The sequence below is a fragment of the Struthio camelus genome, chromosome 1, assembly GCF_040807025.1.
Source record: "Struthio camelus isolate bStrCam1 chromosome 1, bStrCam1.hap1, whole genome shotgun sequence".
NCBI lineage: Eukaryota > Metazoa > Chordata > Aves > Struthioniformes > Struthionidae > Struthio > Struthio camelus.
This window is the reverse complement of record NC_090942.1, coordinates 119,061,873-119,080,266: the sequence shown is the minus strand read 5'-3', so window position 1 is coordinate 119,080,266 and position 18,394 is coordinate 119,061,873. Positions and strand designations below refer to the sequence as shown.

The 18,394-nt window shown below is 38.5% G+C and overlaps 1 protein-coding gene across 5 annotated transcripts in view; it reads left to right on the top strand.

Annotated features, from left to right (window-relative positions):
- GRIK1 (glutamate ionotropic receptor kainate type subunit 1) overlaps positions 1-18,394 on the top strand; it is a 171,890-nt gene that overhangs the window by 109,532 nt on the left and 43,964 nt on the right. For 4 of the 5 annotated variants that reach the window (XM_068911903.1, XM_068911913.1, XM_068911898.1 and 1 more), the window contains exons 5-7: positions 979-1,032; positions 3,208-3,381; positions 7,085-7,228. In XM_068911903.1, coding sequence (XP_068768004.1) covers positions 979-1,032; positions 3,208-3,381; positions 7,085-7,228 — 372 coding nt within the window. The remainder of the gene's footprint in view (positions 1-978; positions 1,033-3,207; positions 3,382-7,084; positions 7,229-18,394) is intronic. The other variant, XM_068911922.1, reaches the window with a different exon arrangement.

Genomic DNA, 18,394 nt, shown 5'->3' with positions numbered 1-18,394 from the left:
ATTGAATAACATTTTATCTTTGTCCGTGTTACCGCGCTGATAAAAAATTTGTCACTAGATACCTAGCTCACAATTCCTCATCCTCATCACGCTGTCCCAGGAAGGGCAAAATATTTAAATCACAGCAATGGTGCATGCGAACATGGTGACAAGGAGGGGAGGTGATACTGACCTGAGACTAAAGAAGACCCCATTACACACGGTCAGGGGAGTTTTACACAGGCGTTTCCAAATGATATGTCACCAATTTTCAGATATGGACTGAAGGAAAAACATTACTTTCTCTAGAAGGTCCCATAAAGCACCCACCGAACCCGAGGGCTGGGAAGAGAACTTTTCCCCTTTCTGCCAAAGGCGGCCAAGTCAATAGGTGCTTAAATGTCATCCTTACCCTAGAAACACTGTCTTAATTCGCATAGCTTCAAAAGGTGTGATCTGTGGAAAAAGATTCGAGAACAAAAATCCTTTTTTACTGCTTGTTTTGACAGCCTTCTGCAGAACTGAATTCCCCAGGTGGAAGAAGAGGCATTTAAAGAAGCTTTCTTCTTGTTATTTTTGGTGTTTACTTCAGTGAGCACTCTCCAAGTGTCTTGTTCTCACATGATAATGCAGAATAAAAAAAAAGTCTAAGCACTTTCTGCGATAAATTCCATTGTCTGCTAGTAAATTCCTTTTTAACACTCCTCAACTGCAGACTAAACAATTTTCCTTCTTAAAAATCAGCTCTTCATTATCTCTAGTAATTTTTCTTGTTCTAGAAGTTTTGCAACCTTTAATCTCTTTCCTGAGGACAGGAAAATCACTTTCCTGAAATATGATTTTTTCACTCCTGAAGAAAAATGTAGATTTTTTTTGTAGTAAAGTTTTTATAACCTGCAACATTGTTCCAAATTAGTCCATGCTTTTCAAAAGAGTGTGCAGTAAACTGAAAGTATCCGGTGTAAAGTGCATTCACATTTTAATCATCTCTTTCGACAGATTCTCTCCATGGGAATGATGACAGAATACTACCACTACTTTTTCACAACACTGGTAAGAAAGACCAAAGTTCGGGAATGAATTTTCTCTGCTACAGAAAAGACAACGAAAAACTTTCACTTTTCTCTGAGAATTGGGTTGCCATTATTCAGGAAAATCCCTGGAGAATGAGTAAGCGTTAGCGTATCAGCAGTCCCTATTTTGTAAGGAGGTTGTCTTGCACTCTTTATGAGGATGGCTAACCACTTAATACAATGCAAATTACTTGCCGTATGGCACTTAGGCAGAAGCTATCAGTACAGGTGGATCAGAATAAAACAAAATAATCAATGATTCATTTTGAGTTCAGATGCTCTGGGCCAGGGGCCCCATGCAGTTCTGCAGATGGTGCGGTGAGGCCCCAGTTCAGCAAAGCATGCAAGCTCACACTCAGGTCATTCCCTACCTAACTCCAAAACTATCATCTAATTTTTGGTAAGTTGAAGGCCATCGTGCTCCTTTGCATTGACCCAGTCCCTGTAGGGTGGTTTTGTTGAGTGCTACACAAAAACAGTCAGGGTGCTTTGACAGTAAGTCAGAGGCTGCTGTATCTAAGATGTGTGCTTTGTAAGAGCAGGTGTCTGACAAATAATGTTCATAGCTAAAGTGTTTTATTTACTCATAAAACCAAAACCACATGTGTGTAGCATCACCTGGGAAGTTTTAAGGCATATAGTAAAAGACAGATAAGCCCTAAATTTTCTTTTATGGCACAAATGTATGTGTTTCACACACACTATTTCTATAATTAAATATATACATAATGTATAACTATAGCTCAATCTGTTCTTGAGATCTATTTGCGTTCTGTACCAGAAAGACAAAAAAAAGAACCATTACACTTTTATACAATAGCAGCAAATCAAACATAAAATGGTAACCACCAACAACCATATGCATGAGGTAGTACGGAGTGTATATTACAACAACCAGTGTTAGTGGTATCTAGGCGTTGTATTATTGTAGATGTTGACATTTTCACAGAATCACAGAATCACAGAATCGTTTAGGTTGGAAGGGACCTCTGGAGATCATCTAGTCCAACCTCCCTGTTCAGACAGGGTCACCTAGAGCATATTGCCTAGGATCACATCCAGACGGCTTTTGAATATCTCCAGCGAAGGAGACTCCACCACCTCTCTGGGCAACCTGTTCCAGTGCTCTGTCACCCTCACAGTGAAGAAGTTTGTCCTCAGGTTCAGATGGAACTTCCTGTGGTTCAGTTTGTGCCCATTGCCTCTTGTCCTGTTGCTGGGCACCACGGAGAAGAGGCTGGCCTCATCCTCTTGACACTCCCCCTTCAGATACTTGTACACGTTGATGAGATCCCCTCTCAGTCTTCTCTTCTCCAGGCTGAACAGGCCCAGCTCTTGCAATCTTTCTTCATAGGAGAGATGCTCCAGCCCTCTAATCATCTTGGTAGCCTTTTGATAGTAATCATGGTATTACACCATGACTCATACATTTTTCATTTTACTGGCCTGCTGGGATTGGCAGAAAATTGCTTTGAAAAGAAGCCTTTAGAGTTCAAAAAGCCGTTACCATATTTCCACTGCTTGACAAATACACCTGTGGAATGTCATGCAATTATATCATTGAGAACATCCACTATTTTCCTGCCCTGTAAACGTCAAGCAACTAAAGCACGTGGATTTGCTGTGTGCTGGCCTGACATGTCCATTAGGTATCCTGGCAGCAAGTTACCTGAAGTAGTCAAGGCAGGAGAAAAGTCAGGTTCATAAGTAGTAAAAATGCATCGCTCTCGGTGTCTCTCGGAATTTCCTGTCCCAGAATTGAGAATTAAGCTTAACATCGCCTAACTAATCCTTCACATTGGATTGTCAGAGCTGTAGCATTATTAGAGGACTGATATAAATTAAAATCAGATCATGTTATGCAGCTTGGTTGCAAAATAGTGTTGTTATGGGGAACTGATTTTTATATTCCAACAAAGCAGATATTTGGTTTATCATAAATTTCCCATAGCTTTGGTTTGTTCCAATTTATAACCAAAGCAGTCATGACTAGTCTTTGTGGGAAAGTAGAGGGTTCATGAGGAAAAAAAAAACACACTTAAACTTTGGTTTGAAAAACCAAATGCAAATTTTCGCCTAATTGTAGCTTCCCAAAGTTTCGCTTTAAAAATGCTACATCTGTTTTTTTTTTTTTACTTTCTTAATGATGATTTAGGATCTATTTGCATTAGATCTGGAACCCTACAGATACAGCGGAGTAAATATGACAGGGTTTCGCCTGCTCAACATTGAGAACCCTCAGGTTTCATCAGTCATTGAGAAATGGTCAATGGAGCGTTTGCAGGCACCGCCGAAACCAGAGACTGGCCTCCTTGATGGCATGATGACAGTAAGTGAATAATTACAGTGATGCATCGATAACTGGTGCCTACAGTGCGCTTTGCAATGCCATACCAGCAACCCGTGAACTGATCCCACTAGTGTTTTACTTCATTACACAAATGCTGAAGCAGCACCCACAAAGACAGATTTCCTCTCACCTGCTTCTACATACAAGTACATTTGCTGTTAACCAGTGTCACACTTATCTATGTGACCAACCACATGCAGCTGAAGAGATGAGTAATAAACTTCTCTGTCAAGCTGCTGTCCAGCTAACACTATTCATTTTTTTGTTGTCAAATGCATATACTGCTGCCTCATTTCTCTAATAATGTTCTAGATGGAGTGAAGAATATAACAGGAAATAAAAACTTCCAGAGCAGGTATAGGATTTATAACCTGCAGGGAAAGATATTGCACATGCAGACAAGTAATAGCATTTTTAAATTGGAAAAGTGCCTTTTCTCTTCGTTTCCATCATCTATAACACATCTGGCTTTTAAGATATAATTTAAAGATAAATGAAAGGTATCTTCAAGCCAGAAAATTAAGATTTCCTCCCCACGGCTCCCTCAAGAACCAAAGGAAAGAATGGAAACAACTACACGGACTGGGTGACTCCATTCAGAATGGAAGGGGTGGAGGGTTGCCATTCTTTTGCAAGGCAAGATAATGTGTCTTATGTACTGAATGGTGTAAGAGGTGGTATGAAATAGATTTTATTGCAGAGGATTGCAGGGGAAACTTTGAAGCATTCTAACATCCTGAAGAGAAACACATTTTGTCTGTTATCTCTAGTATTTTGTGAAAAGTAGCTTATTTGAGCACTCCCAGTGTGCTCAGTAATACACAAAGCAGGGGTGGGGTGGGGGGGGACTGTCTCTGGGAACTTCTGATGTAAATAAACAAGACACACAAGGGTAGCTATTCATATGTACCTATTCACCTGCACTCACCTGACTGTAAGCCTGGGGTTTTTAAGAAAAACAAAGTTCTTAATAGACTGTTATCACTTCCTTTGCATATCTATAGTCTCTGAGCACCCTTGATGCTCTGAAACAGCATGAGCATCAAGGAAGACATATTCCCAGTGAGTTCTGCTCATTTAAATATTCATAGCAAGTTCTGCTTATTCGTGTTGATGGAGAACTGCAATACTGCTATATTTCAGTAGACTATAAGGCTGCTTATTCATGTTGATGGAGAACTGCAATACTGCTATATTTCAGTAGACTATAAGGCTAGGACAGGCTGCACATTATCAGGAAATCAGGATAACACCACCTATCGTTAATGCAGGATCCCTCCTTCCTGATCCATGTTGTATAATTTGCCCTGGTCTCAACCAGTGGGTGACTGGCAAGGCATGACCTGTTTTGCACAACCAGAGTTTTGAGCTCACATCCCACTTTATGTCCAAATCACACACAGAGGTATAGCCACTAATGAGATCTTTGGATTTCTCTGCAATAATTTAAATATCATACCAAAATCAGAAAGAAATTCCAGAACTAACTTTTGGTGTTTTTCTTCTTATGCATAAGCACAGCCATAATCCTATAGGTAGTTCACTTCAGAAAATGAGGTGACCTTTTGTTTCTCCATGTGACCCCAAATGCTAAAACAGACCCACAGTGAGAGGAGAAATGAGAGGCTAAGGGAGGTAATACAACCTCTCAATTACTGCCCAGTAGGATGGATGAATGCCAAGTTACCCCAACCTGAGATATGACCATCCAAGTGTAGCAATGCTGCTGACATATAAAAAATGTTGGATGCACCATATTATCAGCTAGCAGCATTGGTGGTCCCAGATAGGATCTGTATTGTGCATTTAGACCAGATATCTCCAGGATCTCTAGGCCTGGGATACCAGTAGACTGAGACTCCAGTGCAACAAGTAAAATTCAGTCCTGAATGGACACGTCCCCAGTCTAACAGAGAAACTGATCTGTAGTCTGTTGACATCAATGGGAACCTTTCCATTGACTTTGAGGGATTTTGGATTGGTCACTACATCTGTTTGGAACAAGAATCTATTTTAAGATACTTGACACTCAGAACAGCTGTTATTGTCTTCTTCTGCTTGTCTCACCACTTATAACATTTTCAATTTGCTTTGATTGTCGGAACATTGTTGTGTGCAGCACCTGACCAGTGTGTCAAGAGCGATTCCTCATCTGCAGTATATTAAGATTAGCTGATAAATTCAGATCACATTTGATTGTCAGCAAAAACCTCCAGTGCTGATAAGACTGATGCTGTTGTAATTTACTTAGGTAAATGAAACAGACAAAGAATCAAATCTATTAATTTCCCAACGGGACTGCATGGGAAAGGAATAAAAAATGGATTAGTTCTGCAGTTCATATAAATGAGTCCAGTTTCTCATCTGCTGTGCTAGTACCTTTTTTTTTTAAGAAGCCACTATACTGCTTAATTATTCAGTAGCTTTACAAGAAATGTAAGCGCTTCATTTTTACAGCATTCCTGTGCATTAAGTGAAACATGGCCATTCCCATCTATGCGTGAGAGCACTAAAGCACAACATAGGTAAAGGTGAGATTTTCCAAAACTTCACGGTGATAAAGGGTATGCAACCTCTCAATATGAAGCTTATTGGGCACAGGTTTTAAATAAACAAGCCCATTCCCAAAAGAAACACTGACACACAGAATCACAGAATCACAGAATCGTTTAGGTTGGAAGGGACCTCTAGAGATCATCTAGTCCAACCTCCCTGCTCAAGCAGGGTCACCTAGAGCATATTGCCCAGGATCACATTTTCAGACACTAAAGAATGAGAGTACTGATGCTACCTTTGCAGGACTTAGTGCTGTGGGCTTGTTTTACTGTCCAAGAGAACAGTAGGAAAATACTGTTCATAATCTTGTTTTTTGCCCTTTTTCCATGCCGTTACTTCCTGCGTGTACGTAAAGCAGAGAGAGTTAAGAGTGCAAAGTTGCAATTCAGAAAGAATTCTACTGAAAAACTTCATTGATTTCAAGTTGGATTCAGATATTATTTGTAGAATAGAGAGAATTATAAGTGAATTAACATTGATACAATGAACCAGACGACCTAAAGTTATTATGGCAAGCACTGGGATCATTCTACCCCCCTTAGTGGAGCTGCTGGAAATCTTTATCGATATACGTGAATTCAGAATCAATGTACAATACAATATTGTACTTTATGTACAATATTTTATGGTAAAACTCAGATTTAAAAACTGAATAACAGGCCTGCTGTCCTATCTGTAGAAGAGGCTTAATTACTACACAGCTAGCATCCAGCTGAATTTTGGTGATATCAGGTGTCTTAGGACTGTATTTATCTGTCCTGTCTAAGGCTACTAGAAATTATATCTGTGAGTCCATCTTAAAATAGCCACCTCGAAAGGACAAGTCACCTCCCACTACAACGGCATGCCAGGTTCGGCAGGGAGCTGCTGCAGGTAAAGGTCGGTGGGGCAACTCCATGCATTTGTGCCAAAAGCCAAGGTCCTTAAGGGCAGTAAACGCTTAGAAATGGTGAGTAGGTGCTTGGTGGGGTTGATTTCCCTGGAAAATAGGTCCTACCTTGCCACTGGGGAGGAAAGTAATCGTGCAAACACCACAAAACAGCCTGGGAATGGTTCTCAGTAAAGGAAAGCAGGGAGAGGGCACGAACATGTGCATTAAAGAAAGCCTTTCTGTTTTTTCATGCAGACTGAAGCAGCTCTGATGTACGATGCTGTTTACATGGTAGCAGTGGCCTCCCAGCGTGCCTCTCAAATGACTGTCAGCTCCCTGCAGTGCCACAGACACAAGCCGTGGCGTTTTGGACCCAGATTTATGAATCTGATCAAAGAGGCAAGTGTAGACCATCTGCTTATGGCTAGCATAACCCTTCCTTTGTTCTTTTCTGCATTGGCTCGTGGTGAAACTCCCTATTCTTTGTTATATGCTATACTCTGACTTTGGCACTCAGATATCCATTTTTTCGTTATTTCCTGCTTTGGTAGAGAAAGTGGTTTACAGACATAGGGCTATGACCAGCCTGTTGGTGGCAACTTTATCTGATCTTCTAAAAGCAAGAAATTGTTAAACCCCAAGAATGATAAGATTTCAGATTAACAAATTTTCAGGGCTGTATAAGACATCTCAAGCTTTTTGCTGAACTAATAATGTTTATTATGCTATATGTATATGATTTCTAAAGACATGGAATAACTAGCAACAGGCATTCTAGGAAGTGAAAGAAAAGTGAGTCTGTAGCTCTATACTTGTTTGAACACTTTATCCTGATTATTTTCCAAGCTGTTTGATCATTACACACAACAATACAACATCTAGAAAATATTGCAGCCATTATTTCTGAAGTCTCAAATTGCATCAGAAAGTCGTGCACTGTCTCATCAAACTGCATCACTGGGATAGCTTGAGCCAGATACGTTCTGAGAAATACACATTTTAGCTGAAATGCTTTCACTCTTCCAAAAAAGCAGTCTTTATTATGAATCTCAAATGGAAACTTTTTTCCTTTAGGCAAGAGCGTGGAAACAGAAATCAGAAATTTTGTGGAGTTTCCTGTATATATTTCATCTTTTCTTCCAGTTCTGATCTTGTTCATGACAGTGTGATTCCTATTAAAGCCACATTTATTAGCGGTTGTGTAAGTGGAACAGAATCTGCAGGCTGGGTTGTAAAATAAATGGTAGCTACTATGACAGGGCATACAGCTGAATCCAGAAATATGATAAGGAGCAAGCTGAAAGGCAAGGGGTGGTTACATAATACACAGAAGAGCTGTCGTCGCCTTCTCCAAAGCTAAGTAAATTTTTTGGAATTGACATAGGCAATCTATGATGTGACGATTAACCTGCACCAGAAGACATTACAGGTTACTGAAACTGTGCTTTGTTTTTGGTTTTATCAGCATATTATTTTGCTTTTTGGGCTTCTGCTCTTCTATTTCTCCACAGAGGGTATTTTATGGATTTTAAGGTTTCTTTATAAGCATCTCTCTTAGAAAGTATAAAGAAAGACAAAGTAACCTCAGTACTCAGGGACCTGCCTTAGGAATAAAGGACATTTTGATATACTTCTCTTGCTGCAGCGCAGTTATGGTAACTCTCACAGGAAACAGGCAGGCAGCATTTGCAAATATTACTTCTCTCGCCCGAATCTCAGCCATGCTGCATTTGGTCCCCTTCTGAGAGGATGTGGGGATACTGTAGAAGAAACAATAAGGAGACAAGAGAAAATTAAGAAGTGTTTGTAATAAACATGAACTTCTCCCTCTGCTCTGATTTGAACCAAGTAGGAACCTTTGCTTCTGCACTTCTCAAACTCAACTAAAGTGAGGTAGCACTGCTACTCATATCACTTCTAGTGCAGTTTAAGAACAATTGCGATGAAACTGGAAGTTAGCAAATGACTTTGTAATCGGTAAACACATTTGCATAATTCTACACTGGTGTGCTCCTTGTGTTGGGTGACGTTGAGTACGTGATATAAAGGTCCTGAATGCTAAGCCAGAAGAAATATTCTATCCATCAAAAGCACTAGATGTGTCTCAGCTGACTGAGTTCAAAGCTTAATGTTAAACAGTTATACTGTTCACATTTATCATGTACAGCTGGCTTCTCTTGCATGGAATGAGATATGTGAGCTAATTACTGATTGATTCACAGATAATGTCTTTCATGGTCAGTAAAACACTGATTTAAACACTCCGAGAGTCTTATCTTCCTGTTCCTGTGCTAACCAAAAAAGATCTTTATTAAAATTACATGATAAGCTTTAATAGGACAGTGTTACAGTTCTCAGGAAGGCTGTAACAGGTATTGGAAATTAAACGGCAAATACAATTGGACCTCCCTAATTCATGTTAGAATCTGGTTGGCTCAACGAGGATGGATGAATTGTATAAATTAGGAATCAAGTGACTAGGCAGAGGGAAAAAAAAGTCAAGCAGGCAGGATGATAATTTGGGCCCACATAATTACAATTTAATTTTACTGTTTGGTCATATGGTACTGGCAATCTGTGAAGCCATTTTATAGGCTGGTCTGAAGATGAACATTCTGTACTGTAATCTAAATCAGTAACGTTCAAACAAAGAGGTTGTATGCAATGAGTACTGCTGGCAGTAGAGCTTAGCAGGTATTTCAGTGGCTCCTCGTTTTTCCTTGCATTTCATTTTAATGGTGATAAAAACTTGTGCCATCTAATTTGCTTTGTAACCACATAACATAAAAGGCTAGGTTCCCAATGGTGACAGAAAGGACCTCAGAACTCTCCTGGACATTAGCAGAAGACAAGGTGTAAAGCATCTGACTTGTATAGCAGCTGGTATGCTGCTTCTCTCTTTGCTCAGCAGATGGCGAATTAATTTTTTTCAGCCTATCAGTGTCCTTTAGGGAAGTCAAGGTTCATATGTGGTCCTTATGGACCAGATATGGACCATATCTGGTCCTCAGGTACACATGAATTAGCTTATTCCTGAAAGCAATGGGCAAGGGGATATCCGAGGGGAAATTATCACCTTTGGTTTGTAGTGGTCTGAATGCATGCCTGGCAGACTCGTTTCTGGATTTTCAGAGTATATAAACGTAAAAGATGGTTAGCTTAATGTGAGAATTCTCCTCCATGGGCCTTAGGACTTCAGGATGCAAACCAGGTAATGGTGGTACCAGGTTCACTGCCCATTTTTCTTAATGATGGAGACTTAAAGTGCTATTGGCAGTACTATCGGAGAAAAGCTTCAGCAAAAATGTCCGAGGCCACAAGAATAACCAATTACAACAACAAAAAGAGTAATCTTCTATGTTCTAAAGAGCTCATAGGCTAATACTGATGGTAGAAACAATCCTGAAGATTGCAAGAAAAGCAAGCCTGATTGAAGCTCCCTCAGCCCTCTGAACTTTTGAGGTCAGAGAAGTCACCAGCTAGTTCCCACAAGGCAGGATATTACATAAAATACACTGTTTGGGATCAAGGCTCTTCTACAATAGCTCATGAAGATCTTTCTAATGAAAAGTAAATCCTTGTCAGAAGCTTGTCTCTCTCAGTGACCTGATGTCATTGATATCTAAATGATATTTTAATCTTTTAGCCTTTATAGAAGAGTTTGCAGGGAGCACATCTTACTCACGCCCGGAAAGAAAGAGGAGGTCATTTTACTTCTTCAGAGAGGGAATAAAGAGAAAAAGCATGATTCCACTCTTCCTAATAGGAAAATGTGAATAAACATGAAACAGGTGTTTATAATTGAACAATCAGATTCCTTCATCATGGTCCCTTTAAATCATGAGAAAAGCCCAAAGTAATGATTTCCCCATTATTCATTTATCATCTAAAACACTGTCAGCTCCCCTTACTCAAAATCCAGTGACAATTGAAAAAATGAGTGCATAGAAAAGTATTTCAGAAGATATAGAGGCATAATTTTTGGAGTGACTTTATTAAAACCTCTCAGTCAGAATCAGAAACACACAAATATCTAAGAAGATGCAAAGAAATTTGAAGCATTGTATTTAAATTTTAGTTTATATTGTGTTAATTGAACCCAGGCTTCCTTTGGTGGTGAACATCACTTTTTTTAAGGACTTTGAGAATCCTCCTGAGCTGAATCAATTCTTCACGTAGACTAATGACCATAGAAAGCAACATAAAGGGTGGATTTGGTCATACAGGGACCACCATGACACCATATCTGTCAAGCCTTTGGCTCAACCTATCTGCAATAATTCTTCCAGGAGAAGATGTTCCAGTCTTTCTGTGGAAAGCTAATCCAGCTCAAATGCCTTCAAGCTCAACAACCTCTTCGCTAGAATTTAGAAATTTTCCCTTAGAAAGAGTTTTTTCAACCCTTTGCTAGCTGATTGCAATAACTGAAAGTAATAAATGGGATGTCTCATAGAATGAGTCTAACCTGCAACAAAGACAAGGGTTAATAAAATTCAGTCCCTGAAGAGGGCTCCTTACATGATTACAGAGTTTTCATTTTTCAAAGACCTGAAAAGAGTTAATTAATAATTCAGGTTATTTGCATAAGGAAGGACTACTGGAGGTGTTGGACACATCCTACGGTTGGTACAGCATCTAGCTTTGTATGGTTTTGATCTGTGGATGGGACTCTTGCTTTAACAATATAAGTAATAGTAATGTATCCAGTCCTTCTCTTTAGAAGAGGGTAGCAACTGACTCAGCATCAAGAACTGAAATTTTGCAGCCAGAAGGTCTTTTATCATCTTAAGTTGTTTTATAGCCTGCTTTTTGAAACCATGATGACAATTCACAGCATGGTCCTCCATGTTATGGTTACCGTGGTTATAAATGTATTTATTTCCTGTTTCTTCTTTACAAAGGAAAAAAAAAAACTTATATGTGGAAGACTATAACTCCTGGAATCCTTCCTACCAAAATAAAGAAATTTAAGCAAATGATAGGCTTGCTCTGCAGAAAAAAAAAACTGTCCATGGGGATAATTAGAAAGATTGGGAAACAGACCTGTGAATTTTCAATCTCCACGAAAAGAGCTGGGCCAACTTGTGTCACAAGAGTGTAAGTTATCAGGATACGTTCTTCTGAGTTAGTCACTCGCTAGCCCATACTTGCCCCTCAAACCAGCTGCACATCTATCTCACCCATGCTGAGATTTTTACAAACAGTTTAGAAACTTCTGTCCTGAGGTAGCTGTTGTATACATATTTGTTCTACACTTGGCTGGTCCACAATAAGAAAGTAGTAGTAAGCCTGTTTTCTCACATTTTAATGCTGTTTTACAGCTCTGGGATATTGGGTTTTTTCAACACATGAACGTTTGAAAGTTTATCTATCTGCTTCAAATCTTTGAACTGTTTGACGTTAACCTATCACTTTAGAGGGATGGCAACTGTGCATCGTGGCGGGGCAGTGGGGGGAATCCTACTCTTTTGTTCTTATCCACCAGGACAGGTGAGATACCATCAGTTTGTTTTCTCTTGGTACTGGAGAGGAAGAAACCATTCTCAGGATTGCTAGATTTCCTTGGAAGCTGGTGTGCAGGGAACAGAAGCCAGAACTGGTGAACTGAAGATGACATGGCCACTTGCAGGTTGATTTTGCCCAAGTCTGATGAACTGACTAACCTGTTGAGGGAAGGACAGGAAAGCTAGAAATCGATTAAATGATATCATACTACAAGATGTAGTTTTCAGGAGATTCTTCATGTTCACTAACTAAATCTAAAAAAAAACAAACGTAGAATGTCATCGGAAGAAGAAGGAACTGAAGGGTTTTAATTGCATAACAGTATGAATTTAAAATAAGCTTTGAAAAGATAGAAGGGAAAGCAATCCTTTAGGCCGATATCCATCAATTTTTTCCGTTAAAATTGGCAGCATCTCCAAATCGCATAGTGAAGGAGCACAAAATATTTTGTAAGAGAACAGAATATTTCTTTTGTTTACACAATCCTGTGTTGCCACAAGGGACAACATACTGAAATATTTTCATGGGTCCCAAAATATACAGAGTAGGATAAAAGAAGAAATAAGGAATACAAAACTCTGGATGTCAGAATACCTAAGAAATGACCATATCCCCAGTCATCTGCGTAAAGGTCTTTATGAATCAGGTCAGTCACCTGATCTTTCTGCTACATAAAAATCTGTATACACATGACTGGGGAAGGGTTACTGTATTTCAGCTCCAAAACATAGAACAGCATCTGTTAAACTGCATCTTTGTCATTGTATTTCAGTGCTGCGCCAATGTATAGCATCTGTATAGATACTGAATGCAATTATTTTCTGGGCCAATTGCAATGCTGCAATATTTAGTTAATTCAAAGACAAGTGGTTATTTACTCTGGTAGGACTTGCCTTACCGGATAGTTTGATATTCGTATTTGATCCACTATCATTAAAATAAACATTTCTCTTATTTTACTTTTTAGAAATGTACTTCTTGCCCATAAAGTAATGAATGCATTTCTAACATAAACCTGCTACTGTCTGTTGCTTTGTATTGGAAATTGTTAATTAAAAAAGCAAATGAAACAACTGCTAGGCTTGCATCCCATGATAATTTTTTAGAAAATAAAGGTCAGCTTTCCATGAAGATAATGTATGGCCAATCTTAATGCCAACAGAGATTCATATTTTGAAATCAAATATTGGCATGGAAAATCACTTAATTTAAACTTTATATAATGATCTATGCACAATGAAATTGTAAAATAATGGTCCTAGAACTTGCATAGTAACAACAGACATGTATTGAACTGATAAAAATTATCTGCAAAATTTTGACTGAAATATCTAAAATCAAAACAAGGAATATGACAAAAAGATTATATATATTCGCTTGCATTTAATCTTTACTTTCTTAAGTGTTACCTTGAAAGTAGATTCATTTATAAAAAGTGAGCACACACTACTATAAACTGTTTTTATCTGGATATACAGAGAATATTGTGATATTTTCTACACAAGAACAACTTTTTAGAACAGATTGCGTATGTTCTGGCATATTGAAAGGGATAATCATTTACTCCACACTGACTTTTCTATTTAAGTATTAGTGCATGGCCTAAACTAGATGTATGATTGTTTATTTGCATTGGAAAAGCTCCTAGGAGTCCTAGTGCGAACACCAGTTGAGCTATTCAGTGTGTGCAGTCCTTTTTCCAAAGACTTTACAAGGTAACTATTAAATGCAGATCATTCAGATTTTGGAGCAGTGCGCTGTCATTGAAACGGTCTATTCCTCAGCAGCTCAGCCCCCTAATTCACTCATTCACAGATTTGCCAGATTTTTTGGTCCCATTATCTCAGGTGGAAGTCACACAGTGCTTTGCACCACATAAAGCCCCTATAGGCTCCTCGTCATCCCTGTTGTTCACTAAGTCAATGCTGTTGTAATAGGACAATAGCTCTGACAGGGAGGATATTTTTTGCTCAAGATGCTGGATGGGAACGCCATAGTGGCTCTGTCATGGACTTTCTGTGCAACCATGCGCAAATCACTTCAGATCAATTCCAAAGACTTTACCTAGGTTACCCGAGAAGACAAAACTGGTTATTGCTTTGCAGATGCTTTCATCACACTGACATGATCAAGCTGTTCCCTACCTGGTAGTAGCTACAAGGTCCCTTCAAAACATGTGGCAGAGCCTAAAATGTTGCTGATGAAATCCTGTATCTGGAAATGCTGTGATTTCACTCTGTAAAAGATGGATGACAACTTTTTTCTGGTCAGTGTATTTAGGCTGGTAGCTACATGGAACATGATTTATGTGAACACCATCTATACATGCAGTGTATCTATTGCAATAGGATCTTAATATTGCTCCATACACAACAGCATATAGTTATGTTTTCCCGGGTCACAGTCAACAGTAATTCCACCTAGCCGCTTCAGTGACAGTCACATTTGTGTGTGGCAATATACACACTGTTCTTACTAGGAAGAATAGCTGGCAAAGTTAATCTTTCCTTCTGCTTCTTCACGCTCACTCTCTCATCTCTGGTGCTGATATAAAGAACCAGGAGTAAGTTTTCAAGGAAAATCTCCTCAAAGGTGTTTCAAACATGCTTTGGAATGAATCCACCTACATAGTCATCCTCAAGTAGTCAGGGATCATTTGTCAGATTTGTCACACTAAAAGCCTTTCATGACTACCCCGAACATCATTAAGCCCAACCACTGCTCTGGAAATGAGCACTCTTGAGTAATTCAAAGACCAGCCTGGGACTTTCCTAAAAAAATCCCTCTTCCCTATTACACACCATTTCTCTCACTTGTTTCAAAATAAGGGTGTATGCTTAGTCTTGTAACAGCTGCCTAAACCAATACCTAGGAAAAAGCCTCCTCCATATCTCCTCTTTTCTATTTCAATACTATTTAGTAACATGCCTGGACTGCAGCAGGCCTGGACCTCTTCTTAGCAAAGAAACTAGGAAGCATCACGATTTTCAGTGGGGTAGATACTGACGAATGCCAAAATTCATTTTATGACATCTGGTATGCTGGATTCAAAGCAGGATAATGGAAAGGTCATGCACTAACTCACTGTACTCCTTAATCCAGGAGAATCTCTTTTAGTAAGAGGATTAATTGCAGAAGTTGATAAGTTGATGTGTGGCTCAAAGTACGTATTTATGATTTCCACTGTAACTAGAAGTAACAGCCCTATCACTTAAATCCATCAACTGTCTCTGCAATTCTAATGAAGCAGGAACTTTCTCTTCCAAAAGGAAAGAAAACCAAATGAATGTTAAAGGATACTTTTATTCGGTATTTAGTAGTTTTGTTAGTTTATTGCAGCATTTTTTAGTTCTGTGTTGGAAGACTTTGTTGTAGAGAAGTGAGCATGTGAGTACAGCAGGTTTAGGTCTGCCTACCTTTTATAGATCTTTCAGATAACTAAGTTTATAGCTGAGAGGGAAAAATTTAGATTGGGCAAGCATGAGAAAACATGAGAAATAGGAGTTTACTATCTTGTCACTTGCCATCAAGCAGCACAAGGGAGGTCCTCTGTATATGTGCATTAGTCATTGTCAGTATCATTGTCAGTAACTCTGTAACCTTCAGAATTGTGCTCTGTTAGCAAGTCTAGGACCCAATGGAGGGGAGACCATCATCCAGCTCTGCATTTGAATGGCAATTAGCACCATAGCGCTCATCAGACATTCTGGATTATCAGTTCAAAACTAAAGTAAACATTCACTTTCTTTCTTTATAAGCACGTGATGCTGATTAAACAGTATGGATTGGGAATCAATTTCTCACATTCTGTTACTGACTTGATTCTCCTTGATGAACTTGAAGAAGGGGTGGCAAAGGAAAAAAAAAAAAGGAAAGTAATACAATGATTATGGAAGAGCGTTATTTGACCCTACCTAGGCAGCAGTAACTGAAACCATGCTTAACTCAAGTCCTGCCAGGCTGGCATGCTGCCTGCCTAGGGCCCTAAAGAACAGTGTTGTCATTCCTATACACCCGTTTGGGATCCCCATAGGTGCTCATCTGCCACCGTTTTTAAAAAGATGATGAATTCTATGCCTGGAATGGCCTGGAAAGGCTCCAGCATTTGCAGGGGTTACGTCACTCTCAGTCGCTCAAGGCTGCTAAGGGTAAAATATTCTAGTGAGATGGTGGTTGAAGGAAATTATATTGTAAAGTCAGTCTTTGAGACAAGACTGATTTGCTTTCAAGCTGTTCTTTTGATAGAATGGCAAAACAGATTTCCTAATTTCAGTCCAAACACTTAATGCATTTGTTCTGGAGGATGCCTGGCTCCAAAAAGCCTAAGATGCTAGTTTGTCCCTGCCACTGTGCCACAGTAAACAAGCAGACATAATTTGGCGAGATTCCAGGGCAGAAGATTGTCAATAGTTTTTATTATTTTATTAACCATTTTAAAAGAAAGAGAAACAATGACCTCATGGAGGTTTAAGTTAATTCCTTTTACCTCACAATTGAGGTTAACTAGAAATGTACCTGAAATCAAAAACCGATGTTCAGTTTCGCATAGTAACTTCTAATAATAAATATGCAGACAATAACACCAGGACTGCAAAGTACAAATATTCTTAGCCTTTCGTCATCAAAAGAAGCAAAAAATGTTGCAGCCCAATTACTTGCCTTTGTAGATTACCTTTAAGATACTTGGGAAAACAACCTAACAAAGTCTAAGATAATCACATTGACAAAATTGAGCAGACAGGATAATATCCACATCTTCTACTGGAATTCAATCTAGTTCTGAATGTATTTTTCCAATACCAAAAAGTCCAACTAGCCAATTTCTGTTCTAAGTCCCCATAAAACCTATAGAAAAAACTCTACTGATTGCACTCTTTTAGGATAAGGTTTTAAAATGCTCAAGTTACACATAATGCACAAGAGAAGGGGGAAAATAGAGAGAGAAAAAAGGAAAAAAAATAAATTCTGCAAAATACAGAAGCTGTTTTTTAAAAAATAAATAAATATGGCCCATTGTCTACTTTGTGAATTTCTCAGATCAGTTACAGTAGTCTTTTCATATACCCAGATGGCTCTGTAAGGCTTTTGAATGACTATCCTTTAGCATTGCCCTTATAACCAAAGATAGTCTTCGCATAAGATGTTGCTTATCATCTATTTACTGTATATTCGTATTATACAATAACTCACACTTCAGTGGCAGATGCAAAATATCAGAACATTTTGCACACAGTCAGGTTTGAATCTGATATTGTACAGTTTCTTTGGAACTGAATACCGGGACAATTCATGTTCTGCAACAATGCAGTGCTAAAATAGCTTTTCTACCTGACTTTTCACTCACAATTTTATTGAATCCTCCTTTTCCTATGTACTTTTAAAATGTATAAATAGTTATAATAATTTGTCCTTATATATTGTGAAGTAGATGTATTATGTACACACATTTAATACGTGATACAATTACTGTTTTATTGAATTTGGAAAGTGCATATGCATGTTTCAGATGTTTTTCCTCTAACATCACCTCTGTACATGTCTTTGAATGCGGGGCCTTGTTTTTTGAACAGTGGAAATAGTTCAGGGTTAAGATTTGAGCTTGAAACTTGAAAAAGAGATTACTTGATTAAGTACAGATGGTTCAGAACAAGTTCAGAAAAACGGTTTTATTGCACAGGTTATTGGAATAAATGGAGTATTAATAGAAGAACAGAAGTGTCTAGTCATTATGAAACATTATTAAGAATAATAGTTTAAGAAGTTAAAATACAAGTGTGCCTTCACATTTTTAGATTCCTATGCCATTTGAGCACTTTAAACAGGACGCTGAAAAAATTGAAGTTCTGTAATCTGAAACATGAGTATCCAGTGTCTGTCACTGTAATACTAGACTCAGAGAAAGAGACAACGTACTATGTGAGAGAAAATATATTATAGCATACATACTATACTGTATATTTGCTATACAATATAGCAAATATAGTGTATAGTAACAGCTAACTAATACATTTGGATAAACTTATATTGAGTGAGAAAAAATAAATAACTAATAAGAGGCAA